The sequence below is a fragment of the Maylandia zebra genome, linkage group LG2 (assembly GCF_041146795.1).
Source record: "Maylandia zebra isolate NMK-2024a linkage group LG2, Mzebra_GT3a, whole genome shotgun sequence".
In the NCBI taxonomy this organism is placed as follows: Eukaryota; Metazoa; Chordata; class Actinopteri; order Cichliformes; family Cichlidae; genus Maylandia; species Maylandia zebra.
In genome coordinates, this window is record NC_135168.1 from 44,514,664 (window position 1) to 44,533,371 (window position 18,708).

The 18,708-nt window shown below is 41.7% G+C and overlaps 2 protein-coding genes across 2 annotated transcripts; both read right to left on the minus strand.

Moving 5' to 3' along the window:
• Positions 1 to 3,570: 3,570 nt before the first annotated feature.
• On the minus strand, positions 3,571 to 5,732 carry slc25a5 (solute carrier family 25 member 5). Its single transcript, XM_014412614.3, has 4 exons — positions 5,548 to 5,732; positions 4,329 to 4,815; positions 4,096 to 4,236; positions 3,571 to 3,985 (listed from the first exon to the last, which is right to left on the minus strand). The coding sequence occupies exons 1-4, from the start codon at positions 5,656 to 5,658 to the stop codon at positions 3,828 to 3,830; spliced, it is 897 nt and encodes a 298-aa protein (XP_014268100.1). The 5' UTR covers positions 5,659 to 5,732; the 3' UTR covers positions 3,571 to 3,827.
• Positions 5,733 to 5,850: 118 nt separating this feature from the next.
• Positions 5,851 to 11,587, minus strand: slc25a43 (solute carrier family 25 member 43). Its single transcript, XM_014412613.4, has 5 exons — positions 11,146 to 11,587; positions 9,315 to 9,556; positions 9,028 to 9,200; positions 7,617 to 7,751; positions 5,851 to 7,256 (listed from the first exon to the last, which is right to left on the minus strand). Exons 1-5 carry the CDS (start codon positions 11,415 to 11,417, stop codon positions 7,044 to 7,046), a joined length of 1,035 nt encoding a protein of 344 aa, XP_014268099.3. The 5' UTR covers positions 11,418 to 11,587; the 3' UTR covers positions 5,851 to 7,043.
• Between the last annotated feature and the right edge of the window lie 7,121 nt (positions 11,588 to 18,708).

Consider the following 18,708-nt stretch of genomic DNA (forward strand, 5'->3'; position numbering starts at 1 on the left):
GCTGAGCCAATGTTTGAACACTGAATGTTTTAAGATCTAAAGAACTGTTAAAGATAAAAGCTTGAAATTTTCACTGGTCTTTCATACAATCGACATGATTAAGAATCTGTCATTCAGGACAACATAAACAAAGATCGTGTATTCAGATGCATTAAAAATATCTGAATATTGGCCACTTAAAAGAAAAAGTCCAGCACTTCTGCAAAGTTCCATATTTGAACACACACTAATAAAACCAACTTCACATTGCAAAATACACAGTGACAAGTTCTGAATAGTATATTGTTATATGATGTATTTGTTCCAAATTAAACATTCAGGTTCAACCTTATTTTTAACTTATTATTTATTTATTTGGACAAGGAAAACAAGTCTATTCCTTCTGCTTCTTTTCCTCCTGCTCACATCCCAAGAAAAATTCTCTGAGCACTGCTTCATTATTTCAGACTGTGATACTGGCAAGGGCCAGTGAAAGGAAGAAAAGGATGTGGAGCTCATTAAACAGACAAAGAGTGAATGGGAGAGAAAGAAGATAGCAACAGGTGTGTGTGTTCATGAAAGCTTACATTAAATAGAGTATTATCGTTATTAAAAAACAAAACATGAAAGACTCTGGCTGCTTCATTTTCCATTAAATATAACGTTAGAGCTTTTAGCAAAGCTGTGTTGTGATGTTTCTTCTAAAGACCACAAGGTGGCGCAATCACTGCTCTTCAATTTATTTCTTTTTTATTTATTTATTTATTTATTTTTTGTCGTCAATAAAAATAAAATCTTAAAAATCCATGTCTGATGTCTGGCAGGACTTAAATTGTATAAATAAGCTAACAATTACAAAACGTGCTGGAAACCTTCAAAATAAAAGGTTTCCAGCACGTTTTGTAATAGTTAGCTTATTTACACATTTAGCACGCAAAAAGCACCCGCATAATGATCTTAACATAGTAACTTTTAAATGTACCAGAATCGTTGTTGTATTAATATATATTAGAGCAAATATCATATGCGAGTCTTTGTTTTTACTGGGATCATGTGATAGATACGGTAGAAGAGACTGCCATGAGTGGAAAGCTCTGAGGTCATGACCCCGTGACGTAACTCGGTCTAACAGCCGAAATTACGCAACAGCCCGGCTGACAGAAGTTTCTCATCGCCCAGAGTAAAGGGTAGTAAAGGGTATCTTCAGTGATCCGTAGACCTGCATAGCGTAGTACGGGAATGTAACTATGTACTTTTACATAAGCACAGCATTGTACTCATTTTGTGTAAATATTACTTTTTTTTAACGACACCACATTTTTTCATAATAACATAATAACAGTAAAACACTAGTAATGAGACATTAAAGCCTCAGTTTTAGTAGTAAAACAGAGAGATAACACTCACGGGGTGAGTTTATGTTTATATTTGGTCATGTTATGCTTCAGGTAATGTTTTTTTTTTATGTGGCTTTACATGTCATTAGTGTTTTTTCCCCTGTGGCAGTGCAACCTTTACTTAAGAAGCTATCGCCTACTCTCCATCATAAAAACTGCAAATGTCCGGGAGCAGCGTGTGTTTCTGTTTGTAATAAAGGTACTAAAAATAATGAGAAGAAGCTGCTTTCGGCTGCTCCCTTACTCATGAGGGGTTGCCACAGTGGGCAGCTCTGCGTGTTTGATTTGGCAGAGATTTTACTGTGGATGTCCTTTGTGTTTACTCCCAGGACTAAATCTTTCTTAGGCAAATGTATAAACCGCTACTCAAGTGGTTACTGGAGCCACTATGAAATAATATTGAGAAATAGTAATACAGTCCACCAGCAAAATTCATCTATTTTTATGACTGAGGAATTGAGTAAAGGACTCGTGTTACTTCAAGGAGCTGTGGCATATCTTAAGCCACGCAGACAGTGAGTAAAAGGTTGTGATCCCTGTTAAAGCTGTAATGGGACAGCTGTAACGTGAGGCCTACTGAATGAAGGATTAACTATGGGCTACCTGCTGAGAAGGGCCTTTCAGACCAGACTGGAGAAAACAGCATTAAAACTAATTTCTGTGGGTAAGAGGTCGGGTCCAAGTCGTTGTGAATCACTGAAAGCAAGATTAGTCCAGCTGAGTAAATCATGTAATCTGTTAGCCTCTTTTTAGCAGCACTGTGTCCTCCACTCAGGATCAATTTGGGTTAAGCGTCTAAGTCGTAGTCATTGTGTCTCATCAAGATTAATTTGATTAATTCTGCTTGTCATCTTGGAAGTAAGTGATTAAGTTTGAGGACATATCACTGGATCAAAGAGTGGAAAACACTAAAGGCACATTGCCAGTGACAGAATTAAACTTCTGATGAACTTTAAGAGCTGCACAGTGAGTCAAAGACCTTAATATTCTCATTCACCCATGGTAAGAGTAATTAAAGCAGTGACTTAAGACTCATGGAGGATTTCTGGGGCGCTAACAGTCCACAGCGGCTAGAGATTTTGAATACGCTGCACTGATCCAGAACCTGGGTTACAAAGATTTTTTTTTCCCCTCAGTTTCTTTTACTAGTAACATTTGTCAAATTTCCTCTAAAATGAAACTTTAAAAAAAAAATGCATAAATGCAGAGATGATGTTCAGAGGGGGCAGCAGTTCTATCATGTCTGAATAAAGAGAGCAGATTAAAGTGGCCAAGTGTCCCCATGGTCTCATACCCAGCATGTGTCAGGATGCCACTGTTAGATCAAACTGTTTAAATATACACTTCTCTTGACTTTCAAACATTAAGCTAGGTTTGAATTTAATTAAACAGACATAACTGAACCAAAGTTGAGTTAAACCAAAGAGCACAAAGTCTGCAGCTGACTTTTATAGAACGGCCTGCCCACCCTCGATTAGCTGGACCAGTAAGAACACTATGTCCTGTCCTACACAAGCGACAATCATGTGCCTCTTTACGCATGCCAGGATCATGTATCAGCAGGAATTTATGACACCCCCTTTAAATACACGTGGACACAAGCAGTGCACCCCAGTAGAAACCCTCTACATTGTCATTTATGTGTTTTAATAACCAGCCAGAATGCAGAAATCTCCTCCAATACACTTTCATTTCATCCCGAGATCCCTTCAGCGTGACAGTAAATAACTTGTGTGTCAAACTGGTAACTGGACAAATGGCTCAAGGTCGTAGTCGTCAGTCACACCAGTTGGGAGTCAGAAGAGGCTTGGCAGGAGATAAAAGTATATTTAGAAGGTTGGAATAATCCACCTTACAACAGGTAATCCTAGAGGAAGTCACCTGTGCAAATGTTCTTCGAAACTATTTTATAATTCTGTAAATGCACAGGAGACTGCTAAAGCTAATGACTTTCTGTGAATCATTTCGCTGCGAGCATGTCTCGGTTAAAATATCGTCTGCGGGTCAACGTTCGCAGCTGATTTTGGCGCCCCCCCAACTGCAACCTGCAAGTCTAAGATTACATTTCTCACAAGAGGCAGCCAAATATCTTCCTCAGGAGGCGTGACTGAGGAGACGCGCAGCCGGGGATCTCAGTCACACTCTGTCGCGTACACTTTATACATGGCATTACACCTCAAAACCAGGCCGGAGATTCACTCTGTAGGTTGCCTTTATTTCTCGCTTACTGGCAAGGTTCCTGTGTTCAGGGAATGACATTCTGGTAAGGGGCAAAACAAAAAAGAAAATGAATGGGCCAAGAGAAGAGTGCATAACATATTTCCCCAGTACAACTAGTAGAAAATACTAGTTGGTCCCTATAAATATAGCTCGGCATTTAAGTCCTTCCAAATGTACAAGATATGTTACAGTTAAACTTCACAACATGAACAGTGAACATACAAAAACATCTTAGATGACTTTCTTAAGCTCATCATACAAGACGAGCACAAAGGCGCCACCCATGCCTCTCAGCACGTTAGACCAGGCTCCCTTGAAGAAGGCCTTGCTGCCCTCATCGCGTGCAATCTTCTTCCAGCAATCAATGGTGCCCGTGTACATGATGTCAGCTGAAGGGGAAGAGACAGAATCACACAGATGTTACAACCTCATTTAAATAGAACAGTGGGGGAAAAAAAGAAGAGGAAGTTATACTTTGATTTTGTTGGAGTTTTATTACCTCCTTTGCGTCCAGACTGCATCATCATACGACGACGGACAGTATCGAAGGGGTAGGACGTAAGACCAGCTACGGCAGTCACACTCTGAGCAATCATCCAGCTCACTATAATGTGCGTATTCTTAGGGTCAGGAAGCATGCCTGTAAGAGAAACATTAGCCGGTGAGATTACAAGGCTAAAAACTGCTATGTAAAAAGACAAAGCTTTGTAATGTCTCTCAGCAAACACTCACCCTTTGCTGTGTCATAGATGCCAAAGTAAGCAGCTCTATAGATGATAATGCCCTGTACTGAAACGTTGAAGCCCTGGTACAGACCCCTAAGGCCATCGGACCTGAAGATCTTCACCAAGCAGTCTCCCAGACCTTTGAACTCACGCTCGTGGCCCCCTTTGCCGACATCAGCGGCGAGACGTGTTCTGGCGAAGTCGAGGGGGTAGACGAAACAGAGGGAGGTAGCTCCGGCGGCACCGCCAGATGCCAGGTTACCCGCAAAGTATCTCCAGAACTGTTTCCTCTTGTCCACGCCGTCGAGGAAAATCTTCTTGTACTTGTCCTTGAAAGCAAAGTTTAGGGCCTGAGTGGGGAAGTATCGGATGACATTGGCCAGATTTCCTCTCCAGAAAGAGAGGAAGCCCTGCTCTTTGGGGATACGAACGACACAGTCGATGATGCCCTTGTACTGCTTGTCGACCGCAATCTGTTTGCTGGCATGTTGCACCTGTAAACAAAGCAGAGACACCGCAGTGCATTAGAGGCAGCAACAAGTGAAGCTCGTCATATCCCGTTTCCTCTTCAAGCTTTCACCTGGTCACCTTCTGAGTTGTCTAAGCTGGGAGATTCCCGTTATTCTACTGAGTCGCACACATTTGCTTTCATGTGCAGGTGGACAGCCCTTTCATTCAACAGTTCACGGCCCCGCCCCCTGCCACTGCCACTGCTGAGGCCGGGCCCAATGCAGCAGTGAAGCGCCATGGCGCAAACCTTGCTGTGACCTTGGCTGTTTGATGTCAAGACAAACTAATGACCTGTCTTGACACGAGAATAACTTTAAACACCACAGTGGCAACAGACGGTCACATTCTCCTGTCACAATGCCGCTTTTCATGCGAGCATTCAGGCCGGTCTATTACATAACAAGTGTGGTGCGCCTCGATTATGCTCGCTCCTCATCTGTGCCTGCACCAATCTCTGACAGAGCCGCTTCGATTTACTATTTTTAGCCCAGTTTCTACTCCTGACGATGCAGCAGATTTCCATTACTATTAGATTTTAAACCATTTGCCACATGCATAAGCATCTTAATAATTTCCCCTCCAAACATAAGAAATAAGAAGAAAAGCTGCAAATGAGCAACAGCAGTAGTCAACACACGTATGTGACTGATGTCAATAATTACAGTGTCATTAGGTTTTCAGGTGTTTGCACAGGGATATAAGCAGTTCACACTCACCTGGAGCAGAAGCTTCACTCTCTCGATGGGAGCTACAGCTGTTTTAGAGATGGCAGCGGCGATACCACCAGCCAAGAAGTCCTTGGCAAAGGAAATAGCTTGTTCACTCATCTTCAGTTGCTATCAGCCGCCGTCCAGCTACTCTGTTGGTGGGGTTGAAATGGCCGAATCCTATCTAGAAGTGAGGGGATTTAAGGAGGCTGTGCGCGAGAAAAAACGTGAACTTCGATTCTTTTCTGCGATTGGCCGGCTCTAGGAGTAGTGGGCGGGGCCAGGCGATGACCTTCGATTCAGATTTGGAGCTTTCCCTTGTCGCTCAGATAAATCGAGGCACGAGATCAGTCCCGCATGAGGGAAAGTTTATGAATTACTTTTGCGACTTTTCAAAACTTGCAAAGTCGCATCTGAACAGAAGTGAGAGGCGCCGTCACGGCGTTATATTATTACCATTCTTATTCAGATTAACCTGAAGGTCGTGTCAAATGTCATTCTGGGGCAGATGAGGCCTCACAGTTATGGTAAAGGTCATCCCAGCTGTTAACGTCCTTTGGCTGCCACTGAGTTGCCCACGTGAGCTGACGTGATACAGTCACCTGACTGATTTCACTCTCAACCTGAGCACACAGACCTTTAAACCAAATAACAAATTGGCCTAAAGCAAATTACCACTACAAGCAAGAGAGGAGGTTGAAGAGTTGACCGAAAATGCAGAAACAAACCAGTAAACGTATTCAGCTATAAAAAAAATTCTTGTTAATATCTTTTCATATAATAATCCGTCACATATTACAGAATCTGAAAAGTAGCTTGTTGGAGTAAACAAAACAGTAGAGGTCAATGTCAAGTTTAAACTAGCAGAAAATGGAAATACTTGTAAAGTACAAGCACCTTAAATAAGGTGCATGTCCGTAGTAACTTTAAACAATTGAAAACGGGTTAGACTGCTGACAGACAACTTAAGGGCAAAGTCACCGTAGAGGAATGTGGGTTTCAGCAAACAGGAGGTTAAATCAATGTTTTTACCTTCAGAATGAAAAACAAATCATTTAAACCTCACAAACACTTTTCTTTCTTGCCATGTTAGCGGAATACATCATCAATAATGACATACTTTAACTTAAAACTCATTAAAAATTTTGCCTTCATTCATACATTAAAATTATAACCTGTCACATGGCGCTCATGATGGTCAGAGTTCACAAAATCCATGAGCATTTTTTTAAAAACTATTTTATGTGAGCAGACTATGGCACTGATTCTAATGCAGCAAAGAGCTCCCAAAATAAATATTTATCCTAAAAGGCACATGTCAGGTAAAAAGCCATCGTAAATCATGGATGGGTAAACAACTTTTTAAAATACTTTTAAATAAAATGTAAAAGTCTGAGAGAGGTAGGCTCCTGGATGCCCTTGGATTTGCTGTTGTGTCATTTTTCAGTCTCTCGCTCCCTCTCTCTCGTTTATTTTAATAAACCAGGCATCTTTCACGTAAAGCATCACCATCGATTTCTCAAAGACGAATCCCCTGAGCCAAAGTTCCTGTTTTTCAAGTGGCGCTTGACCTCTTCCAGCTCGTTCGGCCCGAGGCTCTGGTCGACCCCCGGTGTGAGCTTGTAGCTCAAGGGGGAGATAATGTAACCGTTGCGGTAAAGGCAGACCTGCTTGCACATCTCAAAGCAGGTGAAAAGAAGGCCAAAGTAGGGAACAATCTGTAGGGGAGTAACAAAAGACAACTGCATTTTAAAGTCACGCCAACACTTTATTATTTTGATCACAGATCGACAGAGAACTTGTACTCGGTATGCACTTTATTTTCATTAAAACGGTCACAAGTAAAAACAGTTTTGGGCTATGAAGGGATCTATAGCTTTAAGAGCGGAGCATGCTGTTCCACCTTGGTAGTGAAATTCCTGCTGTGAACTACGCACACTAAACATTGCTTTCCATGCCCCGCCCCTTGTTCCTGCGTAAAACACGTAAATGCTCTTATTTATATAACAGAAGATCAAACAGACCCGTACTTTGGCCATATAACAAGAAATTGCTACCAATGTATAAGTGAATCATACCTTTATTGTGTTGGCAGTAAGGCCGTTCCACAGTGAAAGGACGCCGTTGTGTTTAATCACCTGTATGAAACAGTCGATCATTCCAGTGAAATGGACGTCGACTCCTCCAAAATGGGGAAGACGGGCGCTTTGTGCCTGTTAAAAAGAATGAAAGCCAAAATAGGAAATGGTGAATCAGAGTTTGAAGGTGCTTATTAACTCAGAACCGGGAAGGTCAGAGGACATAATATTGTGACACTATGTGTTTGATTTTATTCAGCTGTCATTTATCAGTAAATGCAAAAGGACAGTCACAGGTAAATATAAAATATCTTCATATTGTTGGAGGGGCCACCAAAGTAGTGCCAAAGATTCAGAGAGCAACTATCAGAATTAGATTATTGTGTTTCATGGATAAAGCACGAGACCAATAGGACTATTCAAACAGCTTCATCTGTAGAGGACACTTAAAGCTAGCCAAGCTAGCCAGCAAGTTAAACTATACACGTCTTAAATCATTACCCCAAGCCTCAGCAAACATCATCCGCTGTTTCCCCCCCATTCTCTGTGCTCTGTCCCGAATTAATGTTTAACTCTGAGCTTTTTAATGACAGACACTACAGCTGAATAGCTAAATGAAGCCTTTACGCAGGACTGTTCTTTAAAGTAAGTGACGTCGGTGCGATGCTTCAGCAGACTGGAAACACACGCCGGCTGTCTGATAGTTGCTGGCTATCTTTAGAGAACATATCTATAGCTTCTGCAGAGCTGGGACACATTCACATTCCCAGCTGCTGTTGAACCTTGTTCTGCTGAACCCATCTAATAATAGGCAGATAAAACCGGATGTAGAATCCTGTCCTTTGCCACACCATTGTTCCCAATGAGTCCTTTGCAGCGTATAGACACCCTTATTTAAAAGCAACATGGTGGAGACCAACGACTCCTGTGATTATAACATTTTAAAACACATGCAGTAAATATCTCTTCTCTTTATATTTAGGTAAATCACCACTGAAGTAATTCTGATGTTAACTTTACATACTCAAAATCATTGAGTGGCTGAGTAAGGTCAGCCCGTACTTAGGTAAACATCTACTGCCCTCTTATGGACTAAATATGGTACTACAGCCAGCATGTAGGCGCATCTACACTGTAAATGTGTTGTGTTTACAATCATTTCCCAATTACTCAGTCAGCAGCTGAGAGATCTGTAGAAGAAATATGAACTTAATTAAAAAGACCAACACAGTATTTCCAGCATCGGTATGCAGCTGTAACACTTCCATTTAACACCTTTAAAAAAATATCTATGGTGTATCTATCTTTATGTTTCTATTTTAATTACTTCCAGCTTGAAAAAACAAAAAATAGTCCTGTTTCAGTTCTCCAAACATACCCCACAAGCAGAAAAGGTGTTCTGTAAACTTACTTGCATTTTCCGCTTTACAGTTTCAAAAGGGTACGAGAGGGTTTGAGCCACTCCTGCTGCCAAACAGCCGTTTATTAAGTTCTGCAGGGGAGTGAAGCGAACAGGAGGCTCCTGCCACAGCTTGTCCAAGTTCATGTAAACTGCATAACATCCGACAGAAAAGGGAACTGCACCTGTAAGGACATGAAACTAAAGGTAAAGGTGGAGTTTCGTGACATGAGATTCATATGCAAAATCTTACACGATCCACTAAAAACGAATTAGTTTGTAGCAACGTGTATACGAACCCAAGACAGTGAGGGAAAATCCCCTGTAGAGGGCGAGCAGCCCCTCGTTCTTGTAGATCTTTGACAAGGAGTGAGCCACGCCGATGTATGTGGGCTGCCTGCAGTTTTGAATGATCAGCCTGGTTTCTGCCACCTCCAGCGGGTACGTGGCCAGAGCAGCAACAACACCGGCCAGTCCACCAGCAAATATGGCTCTCCACTGAGAGATGAAGCCCAGTTCATCCATGTGAAGGTGGACTATCCTGCACACAGAGGAAAGAAATAAATCTATGAGAAATAAAACTCAGATGTCCCTGTAAGACAGTTTGTCTTGTAGACAGTCCAACACAATACATACACATGGATATATAGATACACATGTATAAATAGATAGCTATATATAAAAAGACAAGATCCAAGTGGTTGTTCACAACATCGAAGGCCACCCTGTTTGTTTATGCATCGTGTTAGTATTTAAAATACACATGCAAATGACATTAAGTGTATTCAGAGCAGTCAGACAAGCTCTGCTGCTTTGAAATATTTTTTCGGACATCTACTGCACCTATTTTTATTTCAGAGCACTTCTTGGAAGCCTCCAACACAGAAGCACGTGAATAACTGAATCCACGTGTGTGTATTTGTGAGTGTCACAGACATATAGGAAAAGGCCTTCTTTTCCTGGAACTGTGTGTACAGCATAGGACACCAGGTTGGCCACTCAGGGCGTATTATTCATGTGCGCACACGCGTATAAGAAACAAAACGAAACAAAAACACCTCATCGGGAAACATAATGACTAATACAGATAGTAGGCAGTAGATTTGCTATTCTTTGCGGGATTACTGTTGTCTTGCCGGCTGCTTACTGCCTGTGTTTTGTCCTGAAGTTACCCAGCAGTGAATCGGTATACATGCCCTCATTTTTGCCTCATAGGCATTATTTCCTCTCACTGGGATTTTTTGTAAAACCACAGGACTCGCAGACCCAAACCAAAGTTCATCCAACTGCTTATATTTCTACGTATCAGAGCTGCAACATATAACAAACCCTAACAAAGCGGGGCTGGGAAATTTGGGACATCTTCAAAGAACGAAACCCCAAATCTCAAATATTGTGGATGTGGTTTTATTAATAATTTGAGCAATTTGTCAAGCAAAAACAACTATTTCAACAGTTTAACCTAATAAATTTGAAGGATTCTTGAGTCTACTGAAAAAAAAATGGGACGGCTTAAAGGTTTGACTGAATTTGAAGTGACGCCAGTGTCTTCCATTGCCATCCATAAGTCAAAATTAGACATTTCGATCTACTCAGTAATAAACGCAATTTCGATAGTAAGCCGAAATTATGAGAAAATAAACGTTAGTTCTACCATTTTCTACCAGTTTCGGGAATATATAACATTTTGCACCTCAGGAATACGATGGTTAATAACGGCACACTACCTGCGAGACAAAACCCGGGGAAGAGACAACCCTCGTCTTTAAAACTCGGCTGAGAAAATCCAGCCTTCTGATTGGCTTAAAATGGAGCGTGCGACTCACATAGAGAAACAGGAAGTGCATCTTTAACTTCAGGGATAAAAAAAAAAAACAGACCATTTACGTCAACTATTTTTTATTATTTTAGGTCCTGATACATAAAGAATTAACTTGAATATTATTTTTTCTGTAATTTCAGCGTGTTTCATTCCGTTTTACACCTCAAAACACAAACGCAAAGTCGACGTCACGTGACCCAAGTCGAATAACAAACTATTTAGGATAAATTTGGGTCGAACGATCACATAAAATGCTTTGCAGTCCACACAGCGTGAGACAAACCATAAGTATAAGTAACTTTACTCACTTTCTGTATGTTGCGAGGTGAACTGCGTTGTAGGGAAACAACCGGAGGCAAGAGGCGAGATTTCCTTTCCAAAATCCCCTAAGCCCCTCATTCTGGTAGATGATGAGAAAACTTTGCCAGAAACCCCTCTTGGAGTGAAAGGTGCCCACCTGACTTTTAATTTTGACCACCTCTAAAGGTGACGTGACAGTTTTGCTAAAAAACCCGGCGAAACCGACGCACACGAAGCTCTGAGACCTCGTCAGCCTGTCGTCCTTTTTCACTGTGGCCATTGCTGCCTGGCCTTAATGCTCCAAACCGCCTGGCTCCCCCGATGGTTGCAGTTTTCTAGGATTTGCTTATACAGGTTAAACATCTAAATATAGATGGCAAGGAGGTGTCCGTTGCCCATCCCGACCGGCGGTGTAATGTGACAGTCACGTCACTTTGGTCGTTGCCGTGGGTGAGCATTGAACAGCAGAGGGCGCGCTTTGACCTCGGATCAATTATTACGTACAGACGATGCAATGCCGCAAATTAAAGTCCCTACAAATGTGAGTCATGCCTGCTGATTATCAGAAGCATAAAAGATGCAAAAGCATAAAAGTTCTTCAAAATCATTATTTGGTACAAGCACCTTTGTTCTTCAACACATCTTGAACTTTCTTTGTCTTCTTGAAGGACATTCAAAGTTCTTCTTTGGATGTTTGCTGCCTTTTGTTCTGTTCTCTGTCAAGATGATCCCACTCTGCTCTAATAATGTTGAGGTCCACATTCTGGTGAGGCCAATTCATGACTGATAATGTTCCCTTCTGTTTTTCTACCCAGGTATGCTTTTACTGAGTTGGCTGTGTGTTTGGGATCATATTCATGCTGAAAAATTAAGCGGTTTCCAATCAGATGCTTTCTAGATGATATTGCATGGTGACTCAAACTCCGATGGTGCTTTTCTGTGATCATATTTACATCAGTTTTGACAAAATGCCCAACACCACCAACTTAAATGGAGCCCCAAACCATAACAGAGTGTCCACTGTGTTTAGGAGATGGCTGTAAACACTCACTGTTGGACCTCTCTCCTGACCTTCTCCATACATGCTGACAATGATGAACAAAAACTTTCAAATTTGCACTTGTCATGCCATAAGACCTGTTGTCATTGATTTTCAGTCCAGTTCTTGGATACTTTGGCTTACATCAGCCTTTGCTCCCAGTTTCCCTTCCTTAAGAATGGTTTTCTGAGAGCCGCCCTTCCACCGAGACCACTTCTGATGAAGCGTCAGATGACTAATTGATCAACTGAAAAGCCAGATGCATCTTTCCTAAGGAAATAATTTAAAAAGCATCCATTATCCGAAGAAAAACATTAAAAGACCTTCAGGAAGTCTGGAGAACTACTGCACAAGAAAACTTTAAAAATTGAAAGAAAGTCTGACTACTTGGAAGCAGCATATAAATTATTGAGGGGTGGCTCAAGACCCTTGCACAGTATTGTTCTGTAAATTAGTGTAATTACTGCTGTATTAGTGTATACACACATTAATCAAGACTTTTTCGTAGACTTTTTATTGCATCATCTGAAAAACATAAAAAAAAACCAAACAAATCTGACTTAAAAAGTTCAACATTAGAAAATAAAATCTTATGTTTAACAAAAAATTAAAACTCAACCTGTGCTTAATGAAAAAAATTATAACACTGGGTCAGTCAGCAGTAATGCTATTACGCAACCTTAGCCATGTAGGCTTTTATTTTAAGGCTTTCATGCTTTGAATCCGAATAATTTATTAATCATGGGGGAGAAACTGCCTTGTTATAATGTTCTCACTTTAAATTTAAACATGAAAGGTAGAAAAATAAGAACTGTTGTGTGTTAAAATAAATACTCCAAAGTTGAACAAACCTAAACAATCACATACATGATAATGAGAAGTGGAAATAATCCAGGGGTAGGTCTGTATTCCTAATAACAATCATAGGGAGGAGTTGTAAAGATTGATGGAATGATTTCCTGTGATCTTCTGAGGTGGAACGGTTCTTTTGATAAATCTGCTCCTGTAATTATCCAGCATGTCATGCTTTGTGTGCAGGACTTTCCAGTATTGTCTGTAGCTTGGACAGCTTCCTCCGCTTCAGGCTCCACACCCACAGCCTTTCATAGTTGCTTTTTTACAAAAAATTAAAGTCACATGGCTCTGAAAAGTCACATGGCTACTACATGGCAGTCCTGCTCATAGACCACACAATAAAACACGTTGTAAAGCACAAACACTTGTCAGCAGCAGAACGCCAACCCTTGTCTTTTCTGTCAGTTTTTTGAGTTTCCTACTCAGCTTAAGGTTGATTTTGAGTTTTAAAAGGGAATGCTTGATTTGAGAGACTTCAGACAGTTAAAGACTTCCAATTTTCTTATTCATTTAATTTCAGGATCCTCTTTTGAGTTGTACTCTTCTCCAAACACGTGTTGACCAGAATTGCGCAACACATGGTTTGTTTAAAGTGAGCATACACTTAATCTCAACCCTTTTTTTGGATCTGTTAACACGTGTCAATCAGGTAAATCCTTGATGTGTTTTCTTTATTATAACAACAATGTAAATCTGGTCTGATTTACTGTATAAATCAGCAGGGATTTAATGCTGCTGTCTTGTTTCAGCTCCATGTTTGTTTTCTTCTTGTCTCTGCCTGCCAGGAGCACCTCCCTCCCTCCCTCCCCTGCCTGACATCCTCAGATGCATGCGAGGAGCCCACCTTCTGTCTGTGCCTGGGCCACTTGGCTCCTTTACAAAGGCTTTCTGGAATAACAGAGCCAACCGGAGGAAACGACAGCCTGATCACAAGAGGCTCACCTCTAGCTGCCTGCTGGGGTGGAAAAGGGTGTGTGTGTGTGCGTGTGTGTGAACGGGAAAGCAGCTTTCACTGCTGCACGAAACAATCAGGGTGCAGTTGCAGCAATGATTATGAACAGGATCTAACTAAACCTGCAAGTTCGTATTTGCTATTCATGCAACTGCTCCGCTTTTATTTATTAAAGAGAAGCTGGAGTGACTGTTATTCACATCTGTGCTTCAACTATAGAATATTAAAGTAGCTGAAAGAGGCCACTTTGAAAACGCTTTGATCACGCTGTTATACATGTTTGTCTTGAAATACACAAGATAATGAGGTATCTTTCTGTAAAGATAAGCAGTGTGATGATGGCTCTTGCTGTATCTTATCAATTAATGCTTCAGCAGTCAAACAGAGCGCCTCAAAGAATCTGTTGCCAGTATGTCTCCTTTGCCGTCCTTTCCCACACTGCCTCTGCCCAACAGTATTTGTGTAGAATGCAGATAGAGCACTACCTTCTTCCTGTATGTATATCACTGTCGTGAATATGTGCTTCCTCCATGAAGAAAAGTATTGCGGGCGCTGCCTGCGTCCCTTTGTGTTTGGGGGACTGGTACCTTGCAGTAGGTGCAGGCTGGCTGAGGCATTGTCATTCTCTGGATGTCATGCGCAAGTCGACCCTTGATCTCCCACTTTGAAGTGCATTGCAGACCCGCGAGAGCAGTGGTTGTGAGCTCACAGCAATCAACAGAGGGCGCTCCATACCAGAGAGCCTGCAGACCAGAGCCCGGTGGCTCTCCTCCTCACAGATTGGTGCCAGGCTCACAGAGCTCTGCAGTAAAATTCTCACCTCATTATCTCAGACAGTCACATCACAGGCTTGTGTGGGCAGGGGAAGGGAAGAAAGGCTCGGGGGTGGGCAAGAGGAACAGGCTTGGGTGGCTGACACTAGAGTCTCTCTCTCTGTGAGTGTGTCTTTCTTTAAAGGGGGGGGTGGGGGTGTTGCACTGGTGATGAGGCTTGAGTACAATTTACTGTGGCACTGCTTTAACACCTCTAACAACAGGGATCAGGCCAAACTGCTCCTGGCTCACTTAACAGGAATGGGAGACGTGTTATTCATGGGAGCTTAAATTTGAATTAATGGTTTCTGTGATTGTGTAAACTGTGAAAGGTTGTTAGGGGTTGTTAGGAATAGTGAATGCAATTTTGCACCTCATTATTGGGATCAGTATTTATCGCAACGCACGTTAAAACTGCCATTATGTCAGCTCTGCAGAGCAGTAAATGTGTTTATATACACTATAAAGTGTAAAATTAGTGATAAATCTGTGGCCTTAAAGGGGTTAATTTGTGTAATTGTGTTAGTGACCTTTGACATTTCTCGTTACTTTAAAAAGACAAACCTTATATTACACTTGTTTCTTCTGTAACACATGTTTTTCCCTGTAAAAACCTACGAATGAACTATTTAGTCAGGATGCAGATGACCAGGAGGTCCATTGTTTGTGAGGATGCGGTGGAGAACTTCTGGCAGCTGCTGCCCCCCCTTATCTTTTCCATGTACAGTCAATAAATCAATATCAAATCTAAGGAACAGGAAGCCAGATGGCCTTCCCACAACCTCTCCAGGACAGCCATCTCTCAGGTCCTCCTCAGCTACTGTACCACTGGTGCATGCAGCGGTCCTTTGAAGACATGCACATTCAACAAGCAGCTCAATGAATGACTAAAGGGAACAAATAAGCTGTTACGACTCTGCTCAAATCAGTGTTTGTGTTTCTATCCACATCAAAGGCCTCAGTCTGTTTGATATTCAGCCCCCACACCTTGATCCGAGCCACGTACAGGTAGAAGGGAGGAGCAGTCCATTGAGAAGAGAGAGGGTCATGTGGTTGCCTCTTTCAGCCCCAGCTTGAGGGTAGTTGACCCAGACGAAGGGTCTGGTCATGTTTCTTATTCCCCAGGGTGCTATTTATTGAGACACCTATTGATTACATGCTTTAAAGAATATCCACTTTTTTTTTTAGCAGTGATTACAACGTAGAATGCATTTTCAGATTTTGACATTCAAAGTCTTGTAATATTAACTGAAAAAAAGCCGTGGTTCAGTTGGTTCACTTGATGCTGGCTAGGTGAAGTGAGTTCAGTGTGGCCAGTTACCTAAATACATCCCGCCAGACCCATCTTAATTTCTGTTAAGGCCAGGGGTCGGGTTAAACAGTAGTTTGATTGAATGGCTGTTCACAGGCCGGTGTGAAATGCCATCTCTTTTGCAATGTGGGAGTAGAAAAAGGGGGTTTCTGTGGCCTTTGTGTGGCCCACAGTCTTAGAGCACGGACCCATTGTTAGAGCCTGACCAGCCAGCCCCTCAGACTCTCCTTTAACCTGCTTTGTCTCAAGCAGTGTGACCATTTCCTTCATTCAGGTCAGGGCAGGGTCGTGACTTTGGACACCAGTCTCCTCTGTCTGTCTGCCCTAGCCGGTATACTCATAAATGCATGTGCCACTGAGACAGATGTGCTGTTGTCACATGTCAGATGTAGCTGAACTAAGAAGATAAGTATGACTAGGTCAGGTGTACTCCTAAATCACATTAATATAAACTTGACATTAAAATAATACCTAAAGTTTAAGCTGCATTGCACAAGTCAGAATACATTTAAGAAAATATGTCACTTTTGTGAGTGTGTAAACAACAGTACCTCATGCACACAGGTAAGATTAGTGCTTTACTGCCTTGAAGTTGTGCAACTGCTTAAAAGAGTGCTCAGTTCCCTCCTCCCTGCGTCCTGAGCCTGGACCTGCCTTATCATGGCCTGGCCATCACGGTGATAAGAGGAGGAAAGACCAAGGGGCCATAACGAACAGTGTGCGTGATCCAGGTCAACAGTGTGAGGAGACTAGACTCAAGAGGGAGGGAAGAGGGACAAGAATATTATCTGATAAGAATCACAGAAGTCTTTTGATGTCAAAGGGGCTGATCCAAGGCTACAGGGTGTCATGCTGAGAGGACGAGCAGAATGACACAGCAGGTACAAACAAGCAGGCCCTTGAAGATCATCCTGGTCTTAAGCACACATACACAGGAGAACCCTAGACTCGCGCACAAACACTTTTCTTTGGCTTATATCTTTTTACAAATAATATGTAATTTTATAAGAAAATAACAGCAAGAAATTCAAGATTCATTCAATTCAAGATTCAAGGACTTGTCAATACAACAATATACACAGTAGTATACTGAAAATGGCGTTTTGACCCCAAGCCCCCCTATGGTGCATTTATAAGAATATTAAAAAAAATAGGTGAACAGTTAACAGTGTAAAAAAAAAAAGAAAAATTAACTATGACTCAGCAAATCTTTAGCAGTGTTGTCCAAAACGAACCACAGCTGACTGTGAGATTACTGAAGCTTGAATGCAGTGAGTGTAGTCTGGTTTGGGTCATAAGTCACTGATTAAAATCTATCATGTGCAAGCCAGACAGGACCTGAGGCTACAGTGCAAGCTGCTGCCTGAACCAAATGCCTCGTTGTCTTGCCCAGGGCGAGCTGCAGAAGGTTTATTTTATTTTTATTTTCTTTCTTTTGCCTGGAGTGGCCAGAGGAGGAGTAGGCAAGCTGCTGCAGTGTTACAGTGTCCTTGGTTTCCCCTTAGCAACAGCTAAAAACAAAAGACCACACACACAAACGCCCCTTCGCTCATTTGCAAAGTAAGGCCCAATGAGAAGCGTTACACTACAAAGACGAAGGAAACTAGTAGTTTTCTTCATTCCCATCAAGTTGCTTTAAATGATGTTGTCTTACATGCATTGTTATGTCATTGATGCCTCTGAGCCCTTGGTCCCCAGTGGACCAAAAAATCATTAAAAAAACACATCACAGTGACCTTTTACCTCATTACAGCGCTTTTTTAAAATGCATTTTATGTAATCTTACATGCGCCATTGTGTAAGACCTGAAAAGAACACTAGTCTAATACACTTTTTACTGCAGCTGAAGTCGTGTTTGGTCACAACTACAGCACCCAGCTGTTTAGGAGAAGTGTCATTTTGAAAGCAAAGAAAACAAACTGAATATTTGTGAGCTGTGCTTGAAGGCATGCCCCGTATGTCTTTTTTTTTTTTACTGTGATCTATCAGGAGAGGTGTGACTCTTTATGAAAGAAACTGGACAAAATTTCTCCTCATCAAGCCAAAGAATCTGGTATCAGCAACCTGTTACATCCACACTCCAATTAAAAGAATTAAGATGTAAGGAGCCTTCATTATCAGCTCTCTCCGAAGGACATCAAAGGCTGAGGTGGAGTGAGAGTGCAGCTGCCCTGATGGTGTGAGTTTCTCCTCTCTCACTCCAGAAGAACTTGTTTGTGTTGAGGATGTTTACTGATCCCGGGGAAGACAAACAGCCTGTTTCTTGTTTGTAGGCGCCACAAGTCAAACACAGAGCTGTGGGTCCTTTCTGTGTGTGCGAGAGCGAGGCTTTGGGATACATTTTATTGTTTGGCCATTGTTTGTCTTTTATCTGTCATTGCAACTTACTTCCAACCTTCTCATCATGGGCCAAAATTCAAAAAAAGAAAGACAAGGAAAGACATATGCCTTTTGTCAATGACAGAAACCAGATCTGTACAAAGGCTCTGCATACTGAGATGAGATTTTCTGATAGATATCCTGTTTCATGTTTAATCAATAAATATCAAAACCACAGATACTCTGTTACCAATATGTGTATATGTGTTTAGCTTTATTAGT

Coding starts and splice junctions, on each gene's coding strand:
- slc25a5 (XM_014412614.3), bottom strand. CDS start 5,658: ATGAGTGAACAAGCTATTTCCTTTGCCAAGGACTTCTTGGCTGGTGGT. Junction 4,816..5,547: donor GAGTGAAGCTTCTGCTCCAG/GTGAGTGTGAAC, acceptor CTTTGTTTACAG/GTGCAACATGCCAGCAAACA. Junction 4,237..4,328: donor CATCTATGACACAGCAAAGG/GTGAGTGTTTGC, acceptor TTTCTCTTACAG/GCATGCTTCCTGACCCTAAG.
- slc25a43 (XM_014412613.4), bottom strand. CDS start 11,417: ATGGCCACAGTGAAAAAGGACGACAGGCTGACGAGGTCTCAGAGCTTC. Junction 9,201..9,314: donor ATTTTCCCTCACTGTCTTGG/GTTCGTATACAC, acceptor ATGTCCTTACAG/GTGCAGTTCCCTTTTCTGTC. Junction 7,752..9,027: donor CTGTAAAGCGGAAAATGCAA/GTAAGTTTACAG, acceptor TCTTTTTAACAG/GCACAAAGCGCCCGTCTTCC.